This window comes from Mytilus trossulus, chromosome 12, assembly GCF_036588685.1.
Source record: "Mytilus trossulus isolate FHL-02 chromosome 12, PNRI_Mtr1.1.1.hap1, whole genome shotgun sequence".
Lineage (NCBI taxonomy): Eukaryota > Metazoa > Mollusca > Bivalvia > Mytilida > Mytilidae > Mytilus > Mytilus trossulus.
Genome location: NC_086384.1, coordinates 18,223,329 through 18,237,514, shown reverse-complemented (window position 1 = coordinate 18,237,514; position 14,186 = coordinate 18,223,329). Strand labels below are relative to the sequence as shown.

Sequence of the window (14,186 nt, the reverse complement as noted above, 5' to 3'; positions counted from 1 at the left end):
CATTCTTTCGTTCGTTTGTTCGGTTGTTCGGTCGAACGTTCGTCTGTCTGTCCCGTTTCGGGTTAAAGTTTTGGTTATAGTTTTTGCAGGTCAAGGTAGATTTGATGAAGTTGAAGTCCAGTCAACATGGTCAACTTGAAACTTAGTACACATTCTTCGTATGATATGATATTTCTAATTTTTAATGCCAAATTAGTGTTTTACTCTTATTTCACGGTCCAATTAACATATAAAATGATAGTGTGAGTGGGGCAGCCGTGTACTATATAATCATTTCAATGGTATAACACTAGTTCTTTAGTTTCTTTAGGGTCTTTTAAAGCTTACTGTTTGGTGTGAGCAATATGATCCGTGTTGCACGAAGACCGTACTTTGACCTATGGTTAATGGTTAACTTTTATAAATTGTGACTTCAAAGCTTCCAAGGATGAAGAGTGGTTTCATTTGCACTCATATAACATCCTTTTCTAAACACTATAACCAAATGGAATATGACTGTGATCGACATAATTTTCCGAAGTTTAATAGATATCTTATTAAGCCCGGCAGAGAGTCTTGGCATTAATCTGTATTTCCTTTGACTATTTTGAAAGATATACATATGTCTATTATTCTATATAAATCAATCATACGTCCCTTGTTACAATACTCCACTCAATACAGTGTGGTCACCATATTTGAAGAAAGATATAAGGAAAATCGAAAAGATCCAGCGACGAGTTACTAAACGTAGTACCTAGTATAAGAGTGTTAAGTTATGTAGAAAAATTGAGAGCATTGGGGCTGGGCCTTCCAACACTTGAGTATATACAGATGAGATCGTTATAATATGATACAAGTATATAAAACATAACATGGGATAGATAATATTTAATGGCAAAATATGTTTGAGTTATCTACTAATTCTACTAGAGGACATCCTTTGAAATTGATAAAAAAAAAAAGACCTTGAAGTCCCTTGAAGAGGTGTTATTCAGTCAACTCAACGTCTTCCGCATTCGTTTTCACAAAGGACCATCGGGCCAATGGAATACTAGTAGTCTTTCAACAGAAACAGCCTGTTTGTGAGTGGAATCTGTCAATATTTTTAAAAATCGTATTAATGATGAACATTGGAATGGGAAGAAGTTTAATCCTACATGACATTAGCCTATGATGACATAATGAATATATGCAGCAGTATTATGGGGACGAAGTCCCCAATAACAGTAGAAAATTCAATAAAAAAAAAAAAATCGGGAAAATCTCCCGAATTTTTCATTGTACTAATGAACTCAAAATCATTCAATTTTTTTTATGTCATGTTTTGAAATCCCGGACCTGCGTAGAAATCTACAATGTACTTCCTTTTTCCGGTTTTGTTTGTATGAATCTTTAAGTAAAATATATATTTACCAGTCTATTAATATGAGGCAGGCATTACCTGTAAATGGGGACGAAGTCTGTATGAATTATTTCAAAACATGACATAAAAAAAAATGAATGATTTTGAGTTCATTAGTACAATCAGAGACATATAATTGTATTATATGTCTCTGGTACAATGAAAAATTCGGGAAATTTTCCCGATTTTTTTTTTTTTATAGAATTTTCTACTGTTATTGGGGACGTCGTCCCCATATAAATAGGAAGGAACGGAATATCAATTTCATTTTTATATGAAAAAACGTTACCTAATGAAAGGCTAAGCGTTTCTTTGTTTACATTTCATATGACGTCATAACTTACGCACAACTAAACTCCCTAACAACAGAACTAAAATCGGAAAACGTTACGGTATATTTCCGTTTCTTTTTTTAACAAATATTTAAGTTACAGAAAAATAATTCATACAGACTGTCTGTATGAATTATTTTTCTGTAACTTAAATATGTGACAGTGAGACTTCGTCCCCATTTACAGGTAATGCCTGCCTCATATTAAAATAATATTAAATCATAAGTATTTTCATTTAATATAAAGTAATTACACCTTATCGCTATTTCCGCTTGACCCGAGAATCTGTTCCGCTTGAACTATTGGCGTCATACAACAATCACTTTTCCATTGTGGCGTCAGACATTTTGAATTATGACGTCAAAATTTTACGGGACCCTGTGTGATGTCCAGTAATGGCGGACAAATAGCGATAAGGTGTATTACGAGGCGGCAAAAGAAGTTATCAACTTAATGATCGCCGCAATAATCCAGGTAGAATCCAGGTAGGTAGGTAGAATGAAGAACACACTGACTTGAAATAACAAATTCTTGTAAATCTTTCATTATCCGGAAATCTAATGTATCCGAAAACGATCTGCATATTACCATTACACTCAAATAATACCGCCATCTTTGAAAATGGTAAACAGATGACAAGAAAAGAATAATGTGTATTGCATGAATGTAAAAAATACAGATAATTTATAGCTTGTACGATACAAACAAACATGTCATGCATACCTTTGAAAAACACGATTAAGACTTTAGTGAAACAACACTATGTTAAAGACTGAATGTCTGCAGGTTCTCGGGAGTTTGATACAAATGTATCCTATCAATAACTGGGTAAAAAATAGCGATCCAAATAATTATGACATCTTAGATCGACGTAAGGCGTCAAAGATTTTTTTTATAGCCTCTCAAGACGTCATAATTATTTGGACTAGGTAAAAATATACCAAACTTGTCTATCACAGTGAGTCTTCCCCTACGTTCAAATTCCTAAGTGTATCTATATTCTCAACGTTTTAATCAGATCCCCTGTAGTTGGTGATCACAATTCACTGTATCGCTAATCCTGGCTGACCAGGCCGCTTGAACTTTTGACGCATACAACAATCACTTTTTCATTGTGGCGTCAGCTATTGTAAAATTATGACGTCATAAAACACAATAGCTGATGCCACAATGAAAAAGTGATTTTTGTATGCGTCAAAAGTTCAAGCGGCCTGGTGTGATATCCAGTAATGGCGGACAAATAGCAATAAGGTGTATACTGGTATAAAAATTTTGTACCAGTATTGTAATTTTTTTTGGATCTGGGGGTCGAAACCCCCTGGACGATTAACGCATTTGAATGGGGACATATAGTTGGACCCCCCCCCCCCCCCCCCCCCCCCCCACTTTTGTCCTCGGTTGGGACCCCCCTTTTTAAAAATGGCTGGATCCGCCCCTGAACAGCAATACTGGTACATTACTGATATATACCAGTCATGAGTATTGTAGTTGTATTGTTGACTATACTTTAAGGTTTAAATGAAAACTGAATTTTAAGCAAAATTAGATTTTGATGTTCAAAGGGAGATTAAATGAACTCAAAAAGATTATAGAGGATAATTGTGAAATCAGTTAACATGATTAACAACCAGTTTATTTTTATTTTACAATATTCTATATATAGCACATTATCTAATTAAAATTACTCTAAGCGCTTAACATGAATTAATTAATGTAACATTAAAACAATCAATGCAATAACAATGAAATAAAATTTTGAAACACATATACAAAAACAAAATGAACAGAATAGTTAAAAGATAAAAAAATAATCGTAATTAAAAGGCATGTTATACTACATGTACTACAAAGAAAAGAACAAAGTTAAAAAAGTCATTGTCAGTATAAAAAGTTACATGTAATCACTAATCACAGAAAGCGAGACTAAAATAATGGGTTTTCAAATTTTTCTTAAAAAGTTTGATTGAGTGTTCATGTCTTAGATGGCTAGGAAGATGGTTCCAGAGGCTCGCAGTAGCTTTGTCGAAACGTCATTCTCGATAGATTTTGGTGCGTACACAAGGTTGTATAAGCTGCATGGCGTTTTCCAATCTAAGAGATCTTGATGGTTGATAGGCACTTATAAGTTCCCAAAGATAGAAGGGTGCTAAGCAATGCAGGATTTTGAAAGTATACAAAAGAAGTTTATATTGTCATCGTACTACACCGCAATCCAATGAAGAGACACAAGAACTGGTGTTATAAGATCATGTTTCGTGGTACGTGAAATGAGTCTGGCTGCCGTATTCTGTACTCTGCTGTAACTTTTTGACTAAACTGGCATTTACTCCATACAGCAGAGCGTTTCCGTAGTCTAGATGTGACGTAACGAGCGAGCACACTAAAGTTTTACAGGCATCCTTGTTGATATATTGCCAAAATTCAACCAATGTTCCTAATTTGGAAGTATCATGACTTTGTGATGCCATTGACCTGCTTTTCCATGCTTAATGTTCATGATGTTCTATCAAAATAAACACCAAGATTTTTGACTTCAGATGCATTGCTTACTATTGATCCATCAAATAACAGATGACAATTTGAAAATTCCTTTACACGATTTTTTGGTGAAAATTAGATCAGTTCCGTCTTGCATTTGTCTTGTCTTGGTTAAGTTTCGAATGTTTAAGCACATCCATTTACTATTGTCAGCTAAATAAGTCTCTAGACATGAAGATATGTTGTCCCAATTATCCATATCAATTAATAAAAATAATAACTAAATAACAAAATATTACTGTAATTAACTCTGACATATTTTTCAAACAATTTTGTTAATTATATAAATAATTGCTTATAATTTTATCATATTTCTATATTTTATTTAATTCAATTTAAAATAAAATTTTATTATTATCTTGAGTTAATTTTGGTGCGTACACAAGGTTGTATAAGCTGCATGGCGTTTTCCAATCTAAGAGATCTTGATGGTTGATAGGCACTTATAAGTTCCCAAAGATAGAAGGGTGCTAAGCAATGCAGGATTTTGAAAGTATACAAAAGAAGTTTATATTGTCATCGTACTACACCGCAATCCAATGAAAAGACACAAGAACTGGTGTTATAAGATCATGTTTCGTGGTACGTGAAATGAGTCTGGCTGCCGTATTCTGTACTCTGCTGTAACTTTTTGACTAAACTGGCATTTACTCCATACAGCAGAGCGTTTCCGTAGTCTAGATGTGACGTAACGAGCGAGCACACTAAAGTTTTACAGGCATCCTTGTTGATATATTGCCAAAATTCAACCAATGTTCCTAATTTGGAAGTATCATGACTTTGTGATGCCATTGACCTGCTTTTCCATGCTTAATGTTCATGATGTTCTATCAAAATAAACACCAAGATTTTTGACTTCAGATGCATTGCTTACTATTGATCCATCAAATAACAGATGACAATTTGAAAATTCCTTTACACGATTTTTTGGTGAAAATTAGATCAGTTCCGTCTTGCATTTGTCTTGTCTTGGTTAAGTTTCGAATGTTTAAGCACATCCATTTACTATTGTCAGCTAAATAAGTCTCTAGACATGAAGATATGTTGTCCCAATTATCCATATCAATTAATAAAAATAATAACTAAATAACAAAATATTACTGTAATTAACTCTGACATATTTTTCAAACAATTTTGTTAATTATATAAATAATTGCTTATAATTTTATCATATTTCTATATTTTATTTAATTCAATTTAAAATAAAATTTTATTATTATCTTGAGTTAATTTTTAATAAATTCAAACAAATTATTACACTATAACACTGTAAATTCAGCATTTACATGTATGCCATCGTATATTTTTTACAGATATTTTGAAACATGACATTGTATATGATCATATGCATTTGTTGGTCTTTATTTTCACATTAAACAAGATAAAAGATATCAATATCCATTATCATGATTATTGATTAAACATGAAGAGTAGTAAAAAAAAATGGGGCAGGTGGGAGGATTTTTTTTTTTTTTTTTTTTTATTTCATATGAATCTTTTTTGACGAGTTCTTCATATTTATATATGCAAGTGAAATAATAAGCTTATATGTATACTGATAGGTATAAGGCATGTAAGGAATCTTACATAATTTTTTAAATCCTTTAACTAAACAACAAAAACATGTGAGAAATATTAATGCTCTCTTTAGTTGGACTACCTATAGCTACACCAATTGTATTTAGGTTTCTAAACAATGGTTTGTATTCCCATAAAATGAAGCAAATGCATTGGTATGCAACATAATTATTATGAGTACAGAATAAAACAAAAACTCATTGACGGTGCACACATTTTTCGAATGCAGCACTTCATACAAAATGAATGAATGAAGATGAATGAACTATGTTCAACCCCTTTTTGTCCCAAAAAAATTGCAGTTTTATAGAATTGTTAAAATGTACACCTTAATCTATTTATCAATGTTTATTGGAAAGTAAAATACTACTGCTACATAAATATGGGATGTTTTTGACAATTCAATGCACTTACATGTACATATATACATGATATATATATATATATATATATATACATGTATCGGGTACTAGTGTCAATAAGTCATGCTTAATTAATGATATCTTCACAATTTTAGCATTTCAGTTAAATTTAAGACAGTTTGGTCTTAAATGGAACATGATGGAAGAGGTCACATCTGTGTTATTCTTAATATGTAAATGAAACTTGTATTTGGTGATAAAACATTTAACATTATTAAAGGTTGAGAGTGAACACAAAAAAACGTCTGGAAAGTGACGTATTATGGCATATTTGATAGATTTGTCTTATTTAAGCATGAATTTGCGCGTCTGTAATCATAAACTCAGTTCTAATCTTTCACATAAACTAATTGAATCGACTGAAGTAGACACTAAACATGCAAAAGTGATTAAAAAATGTTCAAAATCTTTCATCAGATGAACCTGGAATTTGAGTCCAAAATCAACCCTTAGCAAATTAAAGTAACCATGCTTACAGGATCGGCAAATGTAACTTGTAAAAATAAGAATCATTGTTAGGTTCTTCATGTACTTTTTATAGTCTTTTGAGTATTTCATGTAATTATTAACATGATTAACAAAATAAAGTAAAGTTTTGATTTATTTTTCAGAGAAATGGTTAAATAGCAAATGAATAGTATTCCAGAATAATGCCTAAATGGTTATTTGAAAACATAAAAGGAAGATTTTGAATAATTTGAAGATTTCAAGGAGCAACAAGGTAAGTTTTTGTTTAAACACAAATCTAGCCTTGACCTTTCATACATGTCAAAAATGTTGACTCCTCTTCGCCTTTTCAGAATCTAAAGGACTATTGGTAATGTCATTGTTCATACACAAAAATGAAAAGAAGGTTACACCATTGGAGTGCTTTCCATTGTTTAGAACATTCTAAACCAATCACAACCTTTTGGTGTACTCTTTTAAAAAATTTACCCAGAATGCATTAGATTCTGAAACGGCAAACTAGTAATTATCACTCTGACGTACAGAAGTAAAATATTGGTTAGATATGAATGGGTTTACCAATTTAGAGTTGTTTCAGTTAGTCAGAAAATGTAAGATTTCACTTATTTACGTAGATTCATGAAGTGATTTTGCTCGTGCTCATCATTTTCATCATTCATCTAACATGCCTAACGGTTTTCAAAATGACAAAAGGTTTTTATGCCCCACCTACAATAGTAGAGGGGCATTATGTTTTCTGGTCTGTGCATCGGTCTGTCCGTTCGTCCGTCTGTCTCGCTCCAGGTTAAAGTTTTTGGTCAAGGTAGTTTTTGATGACGTTGAAGTCCAATGGACTTCAAGCTTAGTATTCATGTTCCCTATGATATGATCTTTGTAATTTGAATGCCAAATTAGAGTTTTTACCCCAACTTTACGGTCCACTGAACATGGAAAATGATAGTGCGAGTGGGGCATTCGTGTAATGAGGACACATTCTTGTTCAAATCTATTTTGTCACTTAAATTTAAAAATGTAAAATTTCGCAAGAAATACTATAAATCAGCCTGTCTTCATGTTTTTAACAGTTTTATTAGCTCACCTGGCCCGAAGGCATCCGTCCTCCATTGTCGTTTACTTTTACAAAAATCTTCTTCTCTGAAACTACTGGGCCAAATTAATACAAACTTGGCCACAATCATCTTTGGGGTATCTATTTAAAAAAACGTGTGGCTTAACCTGGTTAACCAACCAAGATGGCTGCCATGGCTAAAAATAGGACATAGGGGTAAAATGCAGTTTTTGGCTTATAACTTAAAAACCAAAGCATTTAGAGCAAATCTGACGGGGTATATTTGTTTAGTAGGTCCAGATCTATCAGCCAAGACATTTTTAGATGAATAGGACAACCCGTTGTTGAGTTGCTGCCCCTGAATTGGTAGTTTTATGGAAATTTTGCTGTTTTTGGTTATTATTTTGAATATAATTATAGATAGAGATAAACTGTAAACAGCAATAATGTTCAACAAAGTAAGACCTAAAAATAAGTCAACATGACCGAATAGTCAGTTGACCCCCTAAGGAGTTATTGTCCTTTATAGTCAATTTATAACAATTTTCATAAAATTTGTAAATTTTTACTAAAATTTTCTACTGAAACTACTAGGCCAAGTTCATTATAGATAGAAATAATTGCAAGCAGCAAGAATGTTCAGTAAAGTAAAATGTACAAATTTATCACCATCACCAAAACAAAATTTTGTCTTGAATCCATCTGAATCATGTTAATATTCACATAGACCAAGGTGAGCGACACAAGCTCTTTAGAGCCTCTCGTTTTATGACCCTCTTCTTATTAAGGTTAACGATTTATGTTGTAAGTTGTGATCACAGGTAATCTGCTTATTGCCATCCGATCATTGGTCTCTATAGCTATAATCCATAATAAACATCATAAATTATTGACCATCATTATTATTTTCCCTGTAAAATCGGCCAGTTGACAATTTAATTTAAATTTTTCTCGGATGACCACAATTGGCAGTTTATTTATCATAAATTCAGCTTTTGAACAAAATGTTTTCCCCTGTTGACAGTTCGCATTTTAATTTCAATATTTCTCAAATGATTACAGTTGGCAGTTCTTGTGCAGTAGTTTCATCATCTGAACAAATTTTCTAATCACTAGTCAGGACTCAGTCAGCACTGAGGTTGTGAGTTCCAACCCCGCCCATGCAGGTGCACTTGACTCCAATCTTAGTTGACTAGGATTGTAAGTTTTTCTATCGAAGGTCAGTGGTTTTCTCCAGGGACTCTGGCTTCTTCCACAAATAAAAACTGGCTGCAAAAAAATAGCCCAAAAGTGGCTTTAAAACACCAAAAATTAAAAGTAAACAAATATAAATTAGACATTTAAACAGTATGATACAGCCAGGAATGTTTTCAATGATTGGATTAAGAATTCACTACTTGCAACAAGGTCAGTTTCTATAATTAACTATTTTAAATATTGTAGCAAAGAAAATGTCTGTTTTCTATAGTTTGAAACTTTTGGTTTCTAAACTGTATATTGATTTGACAGGTAATATTACTTTTAATTGCAAAATCACTCAAAAAGAATAAGATATGATCATGTTTGGCATTAAGGGTTCCTTTATTCCCAGAACATACATATAATGGATATCAGTTAGAATCTTTAGATAAAAGTTACCTTGATATAATTGATGGCAGTATAATTTATAACTTCTCCAATTTGTTAATTGATTGTTTGTCTGTATTTTAGGGTAGACTTTAAAATGCCACTTGGAGGTTTTAACTTACTGAAAGAGGACACAAGACTGATAAAGTGTGATGATACAGTCTATAAGGTAAAAGTTTTACCGCAGAGAAATTTCAATGATTGTCTCCCTTGTTCTGTGCCAGACGCGCACAAACAGATTGAAGATGTGTTACGTGCCATGCTATATATGGACCAGCGGAGTGTTATTTTCAAACCGATCCATACAACAGACTTTGTTATAACAACTTTAAAAAAAGGTTGGAAGACGTGTCGAAGTTTGAATTTCTTTGTCAACGGGAAACAATTAAAAGCGTGTCCCTATCAGTATATATTGAAGGTAGATATAAAACCGTTAATCGACAAAACGACATTTTACGCAAAAAGAAAAAGTTTAGAGCATGTGAAAAATCTTGATAAGTCACATGACAAATCTAAAAATAGAAAATCAGATGAAGTAAGAACTGACCCTAAACAAATTGTAGAATCTTATAAAAATATACAGAATAAAGATGATATACATTCAAATGATACATCTGTTGGAAATGATGAAAACTTGAAAAATGATGAAGAGAAAGAAAGACAAATTTTGATGGAAAAAATTAGAAAACGTGAGAGAACGAAAAGAGAAGAAATACGCAAGAAGGAAGAAGTTGAAAAACTATTTACCAATGTTGGTGTATCAAATAGTCCTGGCAATGTAAAGCTAAGAAAATTGTACAGGACTGAGGTCTATTGTAACACACCTGGATCTGTTAATCTGAACAAATTTTATAATACAAGGAGCACCTCAAAATCAAGAGGGAATGACAGATTGTCAGAAATACATGTATCAGAAAAAGTAGGACAGAGAGACGCAAGAAATATTACAAGATCTACACAAAAACAGGTAGATGCATGTACCTCTGAGGCCAGTGGTCGGAAAAATGATAGTAAATTGATAGATACAGATAATGTTTCAGAATGTGAAACACTTCTCAGTAGCAAGACTAGGCCACCTAGGTTAGCTAGAAGTCAGATTGATAAACAAAGTTTGCAGGGTAGCTCAGTATCAGGTATTCCTAAGACGTCTAGAAGGCAGTCAGTCCGCTACTCTGAAGATGAATCTGTATCTTCACAAGAGAGGGAACTTAGAAGCCAGTCTGCAAAATCAAGTGGTGCAGATTATACAAAAAACGTACAACAAAATAGTTCTAAGTTAAGACAGAAAACAAAATTAAAAGGAACTCCAAAATGTGTGTCAAAGAAAACTCCAAATACTCACAGTAGCAAACAGAGATCTTGGCATTCAAATAAGAGATTAAAAACAGCAAAACAGTTACCAATTAAAACATGTGTTGACCGACTAACAAGGAGTAGAGCTCACTCTATTAGTTCTGGATCAAATACCGGAAGTTCTAGGAAAAATACAAGATTGAATATATTGAAGGAAAGAAAGAATAGGAGTCAAACCCCAGTAAAATCAGTGTCACAGAAGAAATCAGTTGAAAACTATAGTGTAAAACCAGTTAGGAGACCAATTTTACAAAATAACCCCTCTGTTGCACCTGAAAAGTTGAGAATGAAAAAGTCATCAGGCTGTGGCAGGAAAGAATCACCACCCTCTACAAGCGAAAGTCGTAGGCTTCGACAAAATGTTCGAAGCATGAAAACTGTTACAACAAAAAATCAGGATCATAAGACAGATACATGTAGCATCTCACAGACTAGTTCTTCTAGGTCATCGTCTGAATCTCGAAGTTTGGATCCTTCTACTCGGAATGCAGTGAAATATTCTTTCAGGAGCAGAAGTCTGTCACCACAAGGAAAGAAAAGAAATAATTCTGGGAAGTTACAAAGAGGAAAAGGACCACATAATTCAAAGGATGATTCTAAGAAACAATCACAGAAAATTGACCTTTTTAGGTCATATCAATCAATCGGAAATGAATCAGATCGACTTGAAAATTTAAGGTACAATTCCTTCAGTAAGAAATCAAAGCGTGTTACACGGAATCAGATGGATCGGCATGAAGTTGAGAAAGAAGAAATAGCGGAATCAATGAAATTGCAGACAATATCAAAATCAGATTCTCCACCATCTTCTTTAAGAAGATCACCAAGGAAACGGAAGTCAAATGCATTATGGGATTTTATTGATGCTTTTATTACACCAATGAAGAAAGTTTTTAAAGGTTGATATTTTATTGGATAAAGTTTACTGTATGTCATGCATGTCAAAACTCAATGATTGGGTAGTTCCATGTACATTGTTCCAATAAAAGAAAGGTCTTATTCACAGCAATTATTTTTCTCAACTTTTTCACACATTCATGACACATAATATATTTTGTTTTGAATCTCTAGCTCCTATATCATTAGATATAAAATCATAACAAATTTGTTTAATCCCTGCTTCATACAACATGTACATGATGTATCATATTTTCAACGCTGCTAGACCAAATACCTTTGTATAATTCTGGCTTTAAAGCATCATATTCTGAAAGCTGCTAGACAAAACGTAACCCTTTCACAAGAATTAAATAATCCACAGTGAGACATTTTTATCAATTATTGTCATGATTGTTGCAATATAAAGTTGCATTGGATTATAACATTATGTTTTAATTGAGAAGCTACTTTCACACAATATAGGAGTATTCTAAATTGCTTTGTAAATTGTAAACCATTTAATATGTATTGTACTTTTGATCACACAGCCTTGAATATTATTACAAGACATCAGTTTTTTTTTAATGGTGCATATTGTTGAATTGTTTTCAAAAGTTTATATATTTTGTACATGTTGTAAGTAATATGATTAGTAATACTCATTATGCACATAACATGTTCTTATAAAAAAGAAGATGCGGTATGATTGCCAATGAGACAACTATCCACAAAAGACCAAATTGACACAGACATTAAAAACTATAGGTCACCGTACTGCCTTCTTGATTAGTTGTCAAATATTTGCAATTTTTTTTGTAATGAATTATGTTGAACTTCATAATGATTTGCATTTATTGTCCTCAGAGTGTATAGATATAGGAAGATGTGGTGTGAGTGCCAATGAGACAACTCTCAATCCATATAACAATTTAAAAAAAAGTAAACCTTTTATGAATGTTATATATGAAAAAGAAGTTCCTTTAAAAAGTTTCTAAAATAATGGAAGTGATGTTAACATTCTCATGATTCAGTTAAATTGTTACTTAGAAAACATATATCAAAATGTGTCCCTTATCATTATTAATTACCGGTCTAAGGGGTAAACACAAATTTGTTTTCTGAAACTAGTTTATTAGAACATGATTATATTATACTGGGGTATATACAGATGAGAGACCTGGTGTAGTTGCCTTAGTTGAATTTGGAGAGTAAAAGTATAGAACAGGCTATTATTTGAACATAGAATTATTTTTAATTAGGCCATAGTTATTATATTTATAGTTTTACGAAATTTTTTGACAAAACCAATGGGTAGGAGGACGAAAAAAAAAAAAAAAAAAAAACTGCTGCTGCTGATTTTTTTTTTAATACCAACCGTCAATTTCAAATTTTTTTTTTTTTTTATTTCACCAGGAGATTTTCTACTAGTGTAACAATTATTTTTTCTTTACTTGACAAGGTTTGAATTGAAAATCAATGTGCAACAACTAACTAAATCACCAAGAGCATAAATTTAGATTCTTTCATGCAGTTATGAACTAAAATTTAATTTTTTTTGCATGGAAAACACTGGGTCGGAGGAGAAAAAAAAATAAAAATCCACCTTTTTCAATTTTATTTTTTTTCCTATTTGGCAAAAATTAGGGTAGGAGGGTTCGTAAAACTAAAAATAAAAAAACTACAGCCTTATGGAATTTGCTTGATTTCTTGTTATTGAATTTTTTAATAAATTCCATGTTTATTCTGTACTGATATGTTTTGTGCTACGCACAACACTTTCTATTACAAAGAAAATAGTATATTTTTAATAGAATGTACTGTGCAGCGCACAACACTATCTAACCAAAATACATTGTATGGAAAGTGTTATTAACTGCTCAAAAGATTATGATACCAAATAAACATGGAATTTATCAAAAAAAATTTAAACAAAAGAAATTATACAAATTCCCTAATTAAAAATAATTCCAAGTTCAAATAATAGCCTGTTATAGATAAGCTGACTAATAAGGCCATTTTTCATTGATCCCAAAGTATTTTTTTTTTATTGTACATCATTTTTAAATTGTACATGAAAAATTATGAATAACACAAGTTTAACAGACATTAATTTTTACAAGCTTATTTTTTATTTCTTAAAACTGCAGTTCTGCAATGAAATCGAGGAATTTACATGATTTATAGAATTTTAGTGTTTACTGAAAATTTATTTTTGTTTTTTCTGTAGATATAGTGACAAATATGAGGCATTTTATTTGAATTATAAATCATAACAAAAGGTCTTTGTTATTCCAGTGTGTATTTATTTTAGAAATTTCAGAATTATCTTTCTATGGAATATATGTCAGTAGACCATGTAGACTATTAAATTTTAGAACTTATCTCCCCTTAATTGATTGTGTACTCTAGATCTGCTTCAAACAAATTATGTAAAAAAAAGATTTGGAAAGACGAATGAAAAATACAAATGGGAGGGGGAAATAAGCACCTCTGTATCACCCCCTCAATGATTTTACCAAATGATAGTAATTGTATCTTGTAATCGGAGATAAGCATGA

At 32.0% G+C, this 14,186-nt stretch overlaps 1 protein-coding gene across 2 annotated transcripts; it reads left to right on the top strand.

Moving 5' to 3' along the window:
- Positions 1-2,304: 2,304 nt before the first annotated feature.
- LOC134693046 (uncharacterized) lies at positions 2,305-12,861 on the top strand. Of its 2 annotated transcripts, none has more exons than XM_063553750.1 (3): positions 2,305-2,340; positions 6,866-6,975; positions 9,481-12,861. In XM_063553750.1, the coding sequence occupies exon 3, from the start codon at positions 9,494-9,496 to the stop codon at positions 11,651-11,653; it is 2,160 nt and encodes a 719-aa protein (XP_063409820.1). In that variant the 5' UTR covers positions 2,305-2,340; positions 6,866-6,975; positions 9,481-9,493; the 3' UTR covers positions 11,654-12,861. The 2 variants fall into 2 exon arrangements, with proteins under 2 accessions (XP_063409820.1, XP_063409818.1); XM_063553748.1 differs by having other exon boundaries at positions 2,314-2,382.
- The last annotated feature ends 1,325 nt before the right edge of the window (positions 12,862-14,186 follow it).

Bases quoted from the DNA above. Each gene is read 5' to 3' on its own strand.
- LOC134693046 (XM_063553750.1), top strand. From the start codon at position 9,494: ATGCCACTTGGAGGTTTTAACTTACTGAAAGAGGACACAAGACTGATA.